The 15,700-nt window shown below is 49.8% G+C and overlaps 1 protein-coding gene and 1 long non-coding RNA gene across 2 annotated transcripts in view; one reads left to right on the top strand and one right to left on the bottom strand.

Annotated features, from left to right (window-relative positions):
• LOC144825601 (coiled-coil domain-containing protein 159-like) overlaps positions 1-15,700 on the bottom strand; it is a 209,675-nt gene that overhangs the window by 22,806 nt on the left and 171,169 nt on the right. The window contains exons 10-11 of the mRNA XM_078684169.1: positions 8,171-8,247; positions 5,073-5,179 (exon numbers count right to left, since the gene is read on the bottom strand). Of these exons, the coding sequence (XP_078540295.1) occupies positions 5,073-5,179; positions 8,171-8,247 (184 nt within the window). The remainder of the gene's footprint in view (positions 1-5,072; positions 5,180-8,170; positions 8,248-15,700) is intronic.
• Positions 1-15,700, top strand: part of LOC144825757 (uncharacterized) — a 223,084-nt gene that overhangs the window by 148,503 nt on the left and 58,881 nt on the right. The gene's annotated exons all lie outside the window — the stretch shown is intronic.

The following is a 15,700-nucleotide window of genomic DNA, read 5'->3' as shown; positions in this document are numbered from 1 at the left end:
GTATCCTTGTTACAGGGGCTGGGTTTCGTCATCAACAAAGACAAATCGATGCTTTCCCCGTCCCAGAGTGTGGTCTTTCTCGGCTTTGTCGTGGACTCACTCAAAGCCTCTTTGAGTCTTCCGTCCAGGAAGGTGGCCAAGATCCGACATGTGTTGCGGCAAACGATGGCAAAATCACACTCTTCCCTGCGGCAGATCGCCAGAGTTGTGGGGCTCCTGTCCTCTTCCATTCAGGCGATCTTCCCGGGACCCCTCCATTACAGGGCCCTTCAACGACTCAATCAATCAATCAATCAATCATAAAACTTGTATAGCGCGCTACTCACCCGGAAGGGTCTCAAGGCGCTTGGGGAAGGGGGTCTGTTACTGCTCGAACAGCCAGGTCTTGAGTTGTCTCCTGAAGGCGAGATGGTCCTGGGTCAGCCGAAGGTGGATGGGGAGGGAGTTCCATGTCTTGGCCGCCAGGTAGGAGAAGGATCTCTCTCCGGCGGTGGCTCTTCGGATGCGTGGCACGGCGGCGAAGGCGAGGCTAGTAGATCGTAGCTGGCGGGTGGGTGCGTAGAAGGTCAGGCGGTCGTTGAGGTACTTGGGGCCCAGGTCGTGGAGGGACTTGTGTGCGTGGGTGAGGAGCCTGAACGTGATCCTCTTGTTGACGGGGAGCCAGTGCAGGTCCCTCAGGTGGCTGGAGATGTGGCTGCGTCGGGGGATGACCAGGATGAGTCGGGCGGAGGCGTTCTGAATGTGTTGAAGTCTTTTCTGTAGCTTGGCTGTGGTTCCGGCGTAGAGGGCGTGTCCGTAGTCCAGTCGGCTGGTGACGAGTGCATGGGTGACCGTCTTCCTGGTTTCGGTCGGGATCCATCTGAAGATCTTGCGGAGTATGCGAAGGGTGTGAAAGCATGATGAGGAGACGGCGTTGACTTGTCTGGACATCGAGAGGGAGGAGTCCAGGATGAAGCCCAGGTTGCGTGCGTGGTCTGTTGGCTTGGGAGTGGTGCCCAGGGCGGGGGGCCACCAGGAGTCGTCCCAGGCGGAGGGCGATGGTCCCAGGATGAGGACTTCTGTCTTGTCCGAGTTCAGTTTCAGGCGGCTGTTCTTCATCCACTCGGCGACGTCTTTCATCCCTTCGTGTAGGCTGGTTCTGGCGGTGTCGGGGTCTCTGGTGAGGGAGAGGATCAGCTGGGTGTCGTCGGCGTAGGTGATGATGTTGAGGTTGTGTTGGCGTGCGATGGCTGCAAGAGGTCTCATGCAGACGTTGAAGAGGGTGGGGCTGAGTGATTATCCTTGTGGTACGCCGCAGATGACTTCGGTGGCCTCGGATCGAAACGGGGGGAGGCGGACTCTCTGTGTTCTTCCGGCGAGGAACGAGGTGATCCACTCCAGTGCCTTCTCTTGGATGCCGATGTTGCTGAGGCGTTGAACTAGGGTGCGGTGGCAGACAGTGTCGAACGCTGCAGAGAGGTCCAGGAGGATGAGTGCCGCTGTTTCCCCGTTGTCGAGCAGGGCTCGGATATCGTCGGTGGCTGCGATGAGGGCGGTCTCGGTGCTGTGGTTGGCTCTGAAACCGGACTGTGAGGGGTCGAGGGATCCGTTCGTCTCGAGGAAGGCGGCAAGCTGACTGTTGACGATCTTCTCGATGACTTTGGCGGGAAAAGGGAGGAGCGAGATGGGGCGGAAGTTCTTGAGGTCGGTGGGGTCCGCTGTAGGTTTCTTCAGAAGGGCGCTGAGCTCGGCATGCTTCCAGCTCTCCGGGAAGGTGGCGGTATTGAAGGAGGTGTTGATGATGTTCCGGAGTTGGGGTGCGATGGTGGAGTCGGCCTTGTTGAAGACGTGGTGGGGGCAGGGGTCGGTTGGAGATCCGGAGTGGATGGTGTTCATCGTGCGGGCTGTGTCTTCGGTGGTCACCGTGGTCCAGGTGCGGAGGCTGGCGGTTGGGGGCGTTGGTTCGACGGTTGGGTGCGTGGATGGTGCGCCGAAGCTGTTGTGGATGTCGGCGATCTTGCGGTGGAAGAACGAGGCGAGAGAGTCGCAGAGATCTTGTGAAGGGGAGATGTCGTTGTTGCCGGTGCTGGGGTTGGAGAACTCCTTGACGATGCTGAAGAGTTCCTTGCTGTCGTGGGCGTTGTTGTCCAGTCGTTCCTTCAGTGGCGCTCCATCTCAGGCGCGGCTTATCGTACGATCAGTTGGTTCCCCTTACAGAGGAGGTGAGAGAGGAAATGGCCTGGTGGCTCGCGCATATGGAGGCCTGGAACGGCCGTGCGATCTTCGGTGCGGCACCGGATCTGGTGATAGAGTCTGACGCCAGCAGGTCGGGCTGGGGCGCCCGCTGCGGAGAATTCTCCACAGGCGGCGCCTGGTCGTCCAAAGAGCAGGAGTTGCACATAAATTGTTTGGAGCTCCTGGCGGGGTCCTTTGCGATTCGTTGCTGGACCAGGGACTCGGCGAGCTCATCTGTTCTCCTGCGGATGGACAACGTCTCAGCCGTCCGATATGTCAATCAAGCCAAGATTTTTGGGACTATTGTCTAGCCCACCATGTATCCGTGACTGCGGAATACTTACCGGGTCGGGCCAATCAGGTGGCCGATTGGCACTCCAGGCATCTTCGGGATTCCAGTACCTGGAAACTAGATGTGCCGTCGTTCCAGCGACTGAACGATCTTTGGGGGCCGTTCTCGGTGGACCTGTTTGCGTCCCGTTTGGATTATCAGCTCCCGCGGTTCTTCAGTTGGAGGCCGGACCCTCTAGCGGAAGCCACGTACGCTTTTCTCCAAGATTGGAGTCGGGAGAGTGCTAATGCGATCCCGCCCTTTGCAATGATCGTCCGGATGGCGGCCCAGCTTCGCCGCCAGGGAGCGGAGGTGGTGGCGGTGACGCCCGTTTGGAGATATCAAGTTTGGTTTCCAGTTCTTCTGGAACTTTCTTGGGATTCTCCAATCCTACTCCCCCAGGTTCCTCATCTTCTCTTCAATCCGGAAGGGGAACCGCACCATCTTCTAACGCAGGGAGTTCTCCGCCTCATGGTGTGGCGGCTTTCAGGCGTCGTTGGTCACTCCCAGGCCTTTCGAGATCAGCTGAGGACCTCTTATCAAAGGCATGGGCGCCCAGCACCGCGAAGAGATATCGATCCGCTTGGACCAAGTGTGTGCGTTGGTGTTTTCGACGGGATTTTGATCCCTTGGTCGCAGGCGTTGTGCCAATTCTGAATTTTTGGCAGAACTGGCCTCCGATGGCCTGGCGTATCGCACCATCAACGCAATGCGTTCTGCAATCTCAGCGGCTCATGAGCCGGTGGAAGGGGCCCCTGTTGGGGAACATCCTATCTTATATAGGCTCTTGCGCGGGGTTCGGCTTTCGTTACCTCCGGAACCGCGGTATTCCGTTCTTTGGGACGTCAATGTCGTTCTAAATCTCTTCCTTTCATGGCAACCGAACAAGTATCTTTCTTTGAAAGAATTGTCGGCGAAACTGGCCATGCTTTTGTGTTTGGTATCTTGTCGAAGGGTTTCGGATGTGCGGGCCCTTGACATTTCAGCGAGAGTTTTTTCTCCGGACGGTGTGACCTTTACGGTGGGCCGTCATACTAAGTCCGCTTCTCGGATGATTTCTTATCCTGCCTTTGTAGATTCACCCAAATTGTGCATAGTGCAATGCCTCAAGGCGTATGAGGAGATGACAACAGAACTTCGCCCTCAGGATGAAAGACAATTGCTCATCGCTTTGCGAAAGCCACACAAGGCTGTCTCCTCCCCCACTATTGCTAGGTGGGTGCGTTGGGTGTTACAAGAAGCAGGAATTGACGTGAAGCAATTCGGAGCTCACTCAGCTAGAGGAGCGATGGCTTCCAAGGCTTTTTCTTTGGGTGCTCGCCTGGAGGACCTGATGCGTGCGGCGGATTGGTCCTCGGATTCCACGTTTAAAAGGTTTTATTTCAAGCCGGTGGTGGATATTGCGCATTTGGTCGCAAGTAAGCTTTAAACTAGCATAATCTGAAGCCTCCGGTCCTGACATAGAATCGAAATTTGCCTAGCATAGTAACAGTAAGTTTCAATTCTATTAAGGACACGGAGGCGAGGATTATCCCTCCCAGGACTTCCTGGGGTAAGATTCCCGCCTGTACTTCAGTAAGTAACCAGTTTTTAGTTTCTATTATGTTTACATTGTTACGGTAATCGTTGTTTTGCAGTTGTTTGAACTGTTCGACTGAACTGCTTCTTGTTGTTAGGCGTGAGGTTTTTGTTTACAACGCTTACGCTATTGTGTCTCTTCCGCTAGGGAATGAGGGTTCCAAGCAAGACTGATGTGAGGTCGGCATGACTCGCGCGAAGAAAGAGGGAGAAGACATAAGATGGACACCCTATCTAATGGTCATGGACACTATGGAAGGACTGATATTGCTCGGACTATAATGGAATGATGGGATTTGTAGTCGATTTTGTTGAAATCATTTTGTTTCTGGTTTGAAATGCTTTTTCCTGTGTTTTGGATTTACAAGCATTTTTTTGTGGAGCTTTTCTGGGCTGCTGTGTTTTTTGTAAATATTAAACAGCGAAGAAGGAAAAGCATAATCCTCGCCTCTGTGTCCTTAATAGAATTGAAACTTACCGTTACTATGCTAGGCAAATTTCGATTCTGGGCAAATCACTTAATCTCCCCGTGCTTACAAAAAAATAAAAATGAATGTGTCCTCATGTATTGCAACTGGTGCTATGTAAAGCGCTCTGATACCCAATTCGGGTCAAGTTCACGCTATAAAAAACCCTGTAAAATAAAATAAATAAAATGTACAAAATACTGCCATGTTCAAAGAATAAGTGGCTAATCGCCTAGAAGATAAGCCTGACATTTGACCTCTGCCTGTGAACACACAGCAAATGTGACAAGATTAAAACAAACTTTAAAGGCATCTCTTTTGTTCGTTCACCTTGGGACCTGCAGCATGGTTATGTTGGGGGTGCTGCAGCACCCCGCACTGTTACTTCTAGTGCCTTTGGAATCGTATAGAGGACATACCAGCTGAGTCTCGGGCAAAAGCAACACCCAGTAACAAGAAAGATAAACATTAGCAGGCTGTACCATATATTTTCAAGCTCCTTGTCCATCTGCCGGCCGCCACTCGCTGGGCACTTGGAGGCGTCCACGCAATCCGAGTCAGCAGAATTCCCAACCAATTGACGTAAGATCTGCAGGAGACCAAAGAAACCTCCACTACATATTGCAAACAAGGTAAACAAAAGTTTAGAATTAACTGAAGGCCCGGGAGGGAATACACACTGGTGCAGCGGTGATTCTGTCTCACAGTGTATATTCTGTACAGAATTATAAACAAGGACGCCAAAGGCAGGGGCGTAACGCGGGATCCTGCAGCCCCTGCAGCGCAGAGGACGCCAAACCCCAAGGGGGCCCCCATTCGGCCCAAGGTCAATGAATATCTGTGAGATAAGCGAGACTCAGGAGCCCCTTGTCGCTTTCTGCAAGGAAGGGTGGCCATTTAGCATTACGCCACTGACCAGAGGTGAGTTGTCCATGGTTGCTCAGCTCATGCAGTAAATGTAATGACATCTCACCACATTTTGTGGCTTATTTACAAACCCCTTGCACCGCAGGTGCGTCACATTTAATATGGGAAAAAGTGACATACCGTTTACATGTACGATGTCTGAAGGAGGAGGAAGGCTCTGCTGGCTTGAGGCACACTGCACATGTGTGAGGGGTGATCACAGCAAAGCAAAATAAACACACACACACACCTCAAGCAATCTTTTTGTCACCTAAATCTGCTACAATGAACGTTGCCAATTATGCACATCATGCCCTGTCAGATTATTATTTTTTATAAATGTTTTAAAGTTTTTATTGGCATTTTCATATTACAAAATACAGATTGTGTTAAGATACAAGGAATCTGACTCCATTTTGTACACCTCATGCCCTGTCAGATACTAGGAAAGTTAGAGGAGGGATGGGAGTGAAGGCTGAATAGCCCACACGTGTGTACATGTGTGACTGTACATGTGGGAAAGGGTTTGTGGGTCTCACCCTGAACTAATGTTATTCATATCTAACATCCTGCAACTATTCATAGCAACATTCTGGCTATCCCTTGAACATTGGTCGCCAATCCGTGACACACTGTGGGCATTCATGGTGAAACTGTGACTGGGTCATATTCATGACATACTTTGGGCATTAATGGTGACTTCTGGCTATCCCCGGCGTACCAGTGGTCTCTCTCTCCTTGACATATTGTAGGCAGTCAGCACAATATTCTGGCTGTCACTCTCATAAATATGGCCCAGTCTTCATACCTGTGACATTCAAGGCGGCATTTTAGCAAGCCATCATTTAGTAGTGGCCGATCCATGACATGCAAAAATATGTTTGTCCCCCGCATATTAGGGCCACATCCACTACACAGGGTGGGCAGTTAAGATGGCACTCTGGCTATCCTTGGAATAATGTCCCAACCTTGACATACTGCTGGCATTCCAGGTGGTATTCTTGTTAAACCTGGCACAGTGCTAAACTTGGCATCTTTAATATATTATAGGCACTCCTGGTGAAATCCTGATTTCTCCTCCCATAATATTAGTCTTTGACGTATTGTGAGCATTCCTGAGTATATTCCAACCATCCTTAATAACATAGTGGCCCACCCACGATCTGTTAATGGCATTCTTGAGGACACTCTTGCAATCGCTTCAATAATGATGGACATCCATGACAGCATCTTGGCTATTTAAAACCTATATGTGACGGACGATTCAGGCTGAGTAGGGGGAGATATTGCTGATTGTTGTTCTTTTGCCCCAGAGTGCACTTACTGCCATGGCTGTTATTTGTTGCCTTTGGTGGCATTTCATCACCTATAGTGGTATTATTAATACTGCTGCCGGAGGACTGAGCATGTAAGATTGATCTAGTTTGGCAGTATTTGCCTGTGATTCTGAGATGAGTCTAACGTTTGATTTTTCCACCTTGCTTTTTCCAAGTAGATTCTCTGTCATAACATATGACAGAGAATCTATTGGAAGAGGCCGTATGGAAAAACAAAGTGGACAATGATCTTAAATACTTTTGAAAAATGGTAGGCTATATGTGATCACAAAGACAGAATTTGTAAATTTCCTACAATATCTTTAGGTCTTTAGACAATAAGTAAGAACATTTTGCCGGAAAAACCACTGTTTTACGCCCATTATTTATTACTGGGGCTGGTGAGTCTCATAGTCCGTGAGGAAGGCATGCCAGAAAAGTATTGTATTGTATCAGTAGTGCTCTTTCAGATCCTCTTGATTTCTAGCAAATGTTTGTAAAAACCGTATCTTAAGATTCATCTTTTGATTTCTCTTTTTAAAAAAATCTTTAGGGGAGACACTGGAAGTCAGCCACCCTTGAATTTGAGGCACATATTTACACCTCAGTTTCAAAGTTCACCAGCTTCCCTTATCAACTGTAGGAGTGACACCTGGTGTCCTATTAGAGTATAGCATTGACTGGAGTACTGGCTAGAGCTGAAAGCACTGAAGCAAAACACACTCAGTGTTCATTTTCTGGATGGCAATAAATAAGGGACTCACGGACTTGGCACTATTGAAAGAGTAACACTGGTTGAGATGGCGGAGGGGCAGGCAAACACTGATCCATCAGTGGCACCCACTTTGAACTCACAGGTTGGCGCTGTTTGAAATCCTGGCACGGGCGCTTCAGTGATGCTCAGTGAACAGTCACAGTGTGTGATTGCCTGCAATTCTGTAAGGGGCATCAAAGCACAAGTGCAACAGAGAGCCACAATGCCCCTTCACAACATGGTATCGGGGTGGGGGGGTACAGACAAACACTTGTTATAGGTAACAAGAGCATTGCAACAGACTTTCGGGCAGCAGTAATATACTTTAGACAGACACTTTATGGAATTGGCTGGTGTTTTGAAGAAAGCTAAGAGATACTAGTGCTGTAGGGACACCTACTGGCAAGTGAGAGTTGGTATGAATTAAGGTCCCGCTAAGATTATGTTAGGAGTTCCTATTGGGAAATGGACCAAAAACTAATACAGGAAAGGAGAAAGCACTGGGAAACCATGACGCACAGACAACGCTTCTCAAAAGCGTCCCTGAAATATTAATTTTGGGGGCAGTTTGCTCATAATTTGTCGTCACATAGGAATTGCTCACCTTTTTGGAGTTTGCCTGAATGTCTTTTATTTTTTCAATGTCCATCTGATGGTTCAAAATTTCGTTTTCTTGACAACCTGTAAAAACCAGAGTTTAACAAATTTAAGTAGAATATTTGATTCAACAATTCTGAGATGTGCATATTTTTCGGCATGATACTGAAAACCAAGGGAAGATTGAGTGATTCCTGACTGTAGACAGTTGCGTTTTAACAAGTGCTGGCAAAGCCAACAGGGTTTGCATACGCAAGAGCTATTGGCTTTGCCAATGTTTTTCAGCCATGTTGTACACCAGCATGGCAGCTGTTTAGCATGAATACAAGTTAGCGGCATAGTGGAGAGTGGAGTGAAGTGTCGTGGAGTGAAGTGGTGTAGAGTGGAGTAGATTGGAGTAGAGTGGCGTAAAGTGGCGTAGAGTGGAGTAGAGTAGAGAGGAGAGGAGAGGAGTGTTGTAGAGTGGAGTGTCAGAGCAGAGTGTCATGGAATGGAGTGTCAAAGTGGAGTGTCGTAAAGTGGAGTGCCGTAGAGTGAAGTGCTAAAGTGGAGTGTCATAGAGTAGAGTGTCATAGAGTGAAGTGCCATAGGGTGGAGTGTCACGGATTGGAGTGTTGTAAAGTGGAGTTGAGTGTTGTGTTGTGTAGTGGAATGTCATGGAGTAGACAAGTACAGAGTGATGTAGAGTGGAGTGTTGCAGAGAAGAGTGCAGTGGTGTAGAGTGGTGTAAACTGGAGTGGCATAATGTGGAGTAGCGTATCATGGAATGGCATAAAGTGAAGTAGAGTGTTGTAGAGTGGTGTGGAATGCAGTAGAGTGGCGTGGTGTGGGGTGATGTACAGTGGAGAGGTGTAGAGTCGGGTGCCTAGAGTGGGGTGGCTGGGAGTGCAATGGCATAGAATAGAATGATATAGCATAGAGTGGAGTAGCGTCGAGGGGTGAAGTGTAGAGTGGTTAGCATAGAGTGGTGTAGCGTGGAGCGGCATACCGTGGAGTGGCCTTGGGGCGAGGGGCGTAGCATAGAGGGGTGTAGAGTGGAGGGGAGTAGCGTGGAGGAGCATAGCGTGGAGGGGCCTACAGTGAAGTGGCATAGAGGGGAGTGGTGCAGAGTGGAGAGTAGTCGAGTGGCGTGCAGTAGAGCAGCACAGAGTGGAGTGGCATGGCATGAAGTGGAGTAGAGTAGAGTGGCATAGTGTGGAGTGTTGTAGAGTGGAGTAGCATAGAATGGAGTGGAGTAGAGTGACGTAGCGCGGAGTGGCACAGAGTGTAGTGTAGTAGCGTGGTGTAGAGTGGAGAAGAGCAACATAGAGTCATAGAGTGAAGTAGAGCATTGTAGAGTGGGATAGAGTGGTGTAGAGTGGAGCAGAGTAGACTGGCATAAAGTGGACCAGAGGTTTATACAGTAGAGTGGCGTAGAGTGTCATGGAGTGGTGTGGCGTTTAGTGTCGTAGAGTGGAGGGGCGAGGACGATTGCGGGAAGGATTTGTTACACGTCCGAATGCCAGGCGATGTGAGCAAGATGTAATGAGAGAAGAAGCAGTTGCAGATTCAAGTCTGCAAAACTCCCGGTCCACGTAACAACGCGGGACAGGGTTTAAACCACTGACCACGACTCTACGGATTGATTTCATTGCAACTGCGACCTATGTTGTGCACACCTGCATAAATCAGCCTTCAGAGGAGTCGCTCTTTTCAGAGAATCAGAATTTTTTGGTCCTGATGAGAACCTGACAAAGGGTTGGGTTTGAAATGCGTCGACCCTATCTATTTGTCCTTCCTAAACAAAATAGACATGTTTATTAGAACCATAATAGAATGAATTAATTTCTGGCTGATGTAGGAAAGGGTGGTAATTCATAAAACATCCCTACATCTTCACTATTAAGGATTGTGATTGTTTTTGTTTGGCACTGGGCTTTAGAAATTGTTTTACCTGCTTTTTACTAGCAATGGTGTGTTGTATGGATGATATGTGTGAAAGTGAATAGTGTTTGTGCAATGAATGTGGGAAAGAGTGTTGGAGTGTGAATCTGGAGTGTTTGTGGGTGTCACATTTGAATTTAGAGAATTGTATATAGCTTTATTGTTTGTGTTGGTTTTGATACATGTTGTATTTCTTATGGTTTTGAGAATTTTGTTTCCGCTAAAATGTGCTTCAAAAGAATTTATAAAGTAAAACAAAGGATTGATTAATTTCTAGATGGTCATATATGTTTGATTCATATAGCCTGTAGAGAACTATTTCCTATTATTGATACTCAGTACTGGCAATTGTTTTGTTTTGATGTAGAGTGGAAGGGTGCATAATGGAGTGGCGTAGAGTGTAGGGGCGTAAAGTGGCATAGAGTGAAGTAGATTGTCATAGAGTGGAGTGGCATAGAGTGACGCATGCATGCGTGGTAGTGCACTTCCATTACAGATAACACATTTTCAATTGAAATGACCATTACATTAGCACAGACAAACAGCTTTACTAATAAAACTGTACAGTGCACAACAGATTATGTGTGGAATCTAGCATATGGATTTGTTTAAATCGTACTAAAATATTTGTTTCCAGCACACTTCAGAATTACAAACAAATTTGCTTCATTTGACTTTCCTAATTTTCATTTATTCTGGAATATTTTCACAGTTTATTTACAGACATTTATATTTTGTTGTGCGCTAGAAAACCTTTCACCCCCCCCCCCCATTGGCAGATAAACCCTTGTAATTTGAAGTCAGAGAAAGAAAAGAAAAGTAGTTTTTTGGCGGCCAGGTAGGAGCTAAGTGCCGGAGCTCCTAGGGTTTGGGTTCGCCAATTCGACTGTATATCCCTAGCTAACCCTGCCATCCCACCTCCATCAACCCCCTATAGAACCACGGACGTGCTACTACCCTTGCCCTACTTTTGGGTACTTACCGACATCCGGGACCGACCGAGGACGGTGCTGCATCTGCTTCTTGGGGACCACTTCTGCTCTCGCGGGGTCAGAAGGAGTCTCCTATAGACATGGAGACTGTGAGACACCCTGCAGCATCTGGTCGGGCGCGCTCGCTGCTACGGAGCCTGGGAGAGCTGGAGCTGCACTGGAGCGGCGCTGTGGTCACGGGTCAAACCAAGTGAGTGTCCCCTTGGTCCTGTTGATGCAGGTTCTTGCGCTGACCCCCCCGGCTGTGCTGCAGCCGATCCCGCCTCACTCTGCGAAGTCGTGGGAGGCTGGTGAACCGTGATTGTGTGGTGGTGGAGCGCCGGTCTGAGCAACACTGCCAGTGTAGAGCCGATCCTCACTGTGCTCCCCCGACCTGGTCGAGCTCGCCTATTACTGGAGTTTACTTCGCTCCATTGACACTCGCGAGCCCCCGAGTCCCCCTGGGGCCCAGTCCCTGTGCTGCACACCTCGTGGCGCCTCTGAATCAGTCCCGAGGTGCGTGCTGCCCCTTAATGCTCTCTGCTCTGGGGATACATCTACATGCTGCGATCCTCTCCCCGCGGGTGCCGGCTGGTGTCCCGACCACCGTTGGTAGTTCTCTCTACGGTCTCCTTTCGGCTGAAGAATAGCCTTCAAGCAACATTTTCCCGCTACCATCAGCATCATGCTGCCTGGCCCCAACATGGCGGCCCCAGAGCCAGTCCGGGTCAGCCATCTTAATTAAGAGTCCCTCAATGCTGTATTACTGACTCCACACTCTCCGGGGAGCCTGTAACGTCTCTGCTTGACCCTCCACATAACAAGGGAAAGCAGACTGTTCCTAGCACACAGGGGAATAGAAAGAGGACTGATCAATCTCTCTGTCCTCTCATATCACAGGGAAAGAGAAAGAGGACTGCTCAAAGAGTACCTGGGCCTAAGAAAGAGGACTTTGGGATCCTTAGTAGCTGCCATCTTGCCATCTTACCCCTAATGATATCTGAATATCCTAACCCAACTGACCAGTCTCTCCGGACCTTTACTACATTTTGCACCCTTTAGAGGGGGCAACTCCTCTTGGCATTATTGCGCACTAGACAATCCTTGCGCATAGGACAGACCTATTGCTTCGACCTACCACTCTCAACAATCCTCCTGGACGTGAGTATCCACACTCCCCCCAACATGGCTGGGCCTGGTATGACCCCCACAGGCGACAATTCCTACACCGTTATCTACCCTCCCAACCTAAAGAAAAACGCCGCTAAATCCTTCAAACACTCCATCCTGAAAAGGAATGCCGAGACCCTAGTCTCTGACCATCGATCCACCGCGGACAAGGGCCCAATCATCAATGACCTTATCTTCTACTCCAGGAGAACGTCCGTCTGGCGCAATGCACTCTTGAACCTCCTCAAAGTACATAATACCAGGAACATTCCACACGGCAGCAAGCTCACGATCGCACCTTCCGCAAACCTACGTGCTGACCTCACCATTACCCTATACAAAAACGGCATCATCCTGATCCAAGCTCCACCAAAAGACCTCAACAAATTTGCGGACCTCTTCCCTCTCCTTAAAAAACATGTACACAACCCCCCTTCATCCTCGCTCTCCCAGCACCTCCCCCCTCCAAAACCTCCAAGGGAACTTGCCCTCTCTCCAATATACCCACGACAGCGCTCCCAACACAGACCGACAGAGCCCCCCTACTATGCATTCAGCGCCTATCAACGCTGACGAGCCCTTACCCCTACCACCATTCCACATTCCCATCCCTCTCCTACGGATTCTGACCTCACCCCCTTGGTCCATCGCTCTAGACATCACAGCCTGTCTACATGCCCACCCTCACAAGCCATCAGTAGTCTCCCTAAACCCTCTACCCCAAATCCACCCTACCGGGGGAATACTGGAACTCATGACTCTGGTCGTCTTAGCCACACTACTAAGCCTATTGACACCCCCCACCCCCTTGGCCCAATCCTCTAGACATCGATTCATAGCCCGTCTACCAGGCCACCTACACAAGCCATCAGTAGCCTCCCTAAACCCTCTACCTTATATCCTCCCTTCCGCGGGGATACTGGAACTCATGACTCTGGTCGTCTTAGCCACACTACTAAGCCTACTGCACTCTCAACCAAGTCCGTTCCTTCACCGCCGACCCACTGCCCGCAAGATCACCCCTCTTTTAGGGATTGGACACTCTCCACCTCCAAGCCACTGAATTAACCTTGAGCATCCACAAGTCCTTCACGGACCTTAAAAACCTCTTGCACCTCGCCGAGCTCACTCTCTAAAAGATCAGGCTCTCACAGAACGCTACCCCCCCCCACTTCCTACTCCAAGCCCCTTCTCACCCATTCCCGTTACCCCTGAGACACCTGCGCCCTCACAGGCAGCCCTGCTACCTCGCAAAGGAAGAAGTACAGGCCCTCCTCCTAACCTACAAACCTACCCCTGCTACGACTAGCACTATGGAAGTCTCGGAGGATGAAATTACTGACCTCCTCATTAGCTATGAACACTCATGCTCCTCTGACCCGAAGAAAGATCAACCTCTACTCACAGTTGCAATCAATCCCTATAGATCAGCCACTCTCCGCAACAGAGGACTAGTCAACAGTAACCTAGCGCTAGTCCCAACCTCCGACCCTAGTCACAATTTGCATACCCTCCCCTCTCTATCCGGTCTCCTTATCAATTGCCGCTCTGCGGTAAAGCATGCCGCCAATCTCATCCTGAACCTAAACACAGATGTAGCGATCCTGACAGAATCCTGGCTAAATGAATCCTCTTCGCCCTGCCTAGACCTTCTAGTCCCGCCAAACTATCTCATCGTAAAGCTATACAGGCAATCACAAAAAAAGGAGGTGGCATTGCCTGCATCTACCGCTCCAACCTCCTTATCACTGAACTTCTGACCGAACCTACTGATTCCTGCGAATATCTTGACCTATCTGTCTGCAACAACACCTCCCTTCAGTGCAGACTGCACATCTTTTACCACCCCCCAGGCAAGAATGACACCTTTACAGACTACCTCATGGAAATCATCACAGCCAAGGCCTCCCAGAACGCCAATTTTTCTTGGCGACTTCAACTTGCACTGGAACGACCCCAAGGACCCGCAGGTCAACGCCATCAGAGTCTTCCTGGCTGGCCAAGCCCTAACCTAAGACTGCTCCCTCCCTACTCACTCAAAAGGTGCCATTCTAGAGTGGATCATCTCCAAGGAATCTGCAGTCAAACTCATTTCCATAGATCCCTGCGACTGGTCTGACCACCACGCTATTACCTTCCGTCTTCCTGGCACTCACAAGACATGGACACCACAACCGGTGATCCCCAAAAGATGGATCAGGGACACCAAGAACCTTGATCACGAGAAATTGGCTGCCCGCTATGTGGAAAAAGGGTCAGGCAGATCAGGTCGATTACCCCTTTTCAAGGTTTGCCCGGCGCTAGCCGCCTCTCGCCCAACTCACGGTTACCAAATAAAGAGGCAGGCGCTGGAGACTGGAAGGCAGGAAACAGGAGTTTATTCCGACGGAGCAGAACACATCAAATCAGACAACAGGGTATCTTCTCGAGGTGCTCTCAACGCATCCTTGAGGCCTGGCCTCTTATACACAGGTTTATTGCTTTATTACATTTATGACATCCGTGGCATTGCTTTGAAGCATGGAAAAGGCATCTTTGGAATCCCCTGTTCAGGCCCGTTCCCACACATATCTACAGTAGGAGTCCCCACCCCAATCTCAGCATGATGGCTATCGCGCAGCTGGACATTCCGCTGGGAACAGGAATGCGGGCGATCAGTCGGATCTGGGGGTGTGAAGGCATTGATTAATCCCCGCTCCTTTGATGTGAGGCGGGGTCCTACTGTAGGGGCAGTAAACTGTATCTGCTGGGCTAGGTGGTGGCCTGGGAACAGGTCGGACAATCGGACAGGGAGGAAGAGGTTATCAAAGGAGCTTGTTCTATGAATGAGATGAAAGAGTGTGGGGGTTCAGCACGGGATGTGGCTCGGAGGAAGGGTCGCGCTGGAGGTGCGTTTATGGCCCAAGCAGGAGAGGCCGGGGGCTGTCAGGGCGCGGGGGGATGCTTGCGAGGCCAGGGAGTGAGGGGGAGAGACGCGCTGGCTATCGGCAGTGGGCAGAGAGGCCATGGCATACAAAATGGCTGCTGCTTACGCGCACGTATGAGTCGGAAAAGGGGACAAGATGGCGCCGATAATGTTGATGCCGCAATCTAGATTTTAACAGTCCTCCCTTTTCAATATATCTAGCCAGCTTGTTAGTCCACCTCAATCCCCAGTATATTTTGGACCTCTACGTCGTACAAGGCCTTCATACGCTCAGTTTCAAAGTCCAGAGTCTTGCGGCAGATACAGTTTGCTAGAAGTGAGCACAAAGGTGGTAAGCATTGGATACCTAGGCAAAAACCACAAATTACAATGATCGGTATCAGGATAATCATAAACAACCTCCACCCCCAGTCTTTTATTGTACTCCAGAACCAACTCCCTAGCGACCATTCTTCTTGTTCCTGGTGAACCTCGGAGGAAAGTCTGTGGAGATGTTCGATGGCTTTGTACACTGAGGGCGAATTGTCCGGTACGTAGGTGCAGCAGC

Source organism: Lissotriton helveticus, chromosome 1_1 (genome assembly GCF_964261635.1).
Source record: "Lissotriton helveticus chromosome 1_1, aLisHel1.1, whole genome shotgun sequence".
Taxonomy (NCBI): Eukaryota; Metazoa; Chordata; class Amphibia; order Caudata; family Salamandridae; genus Lissotriton; species Lissotriton helveticus.
This window is presented reverse-complemented; position numbering and strand designations above follow the sequence as displayed.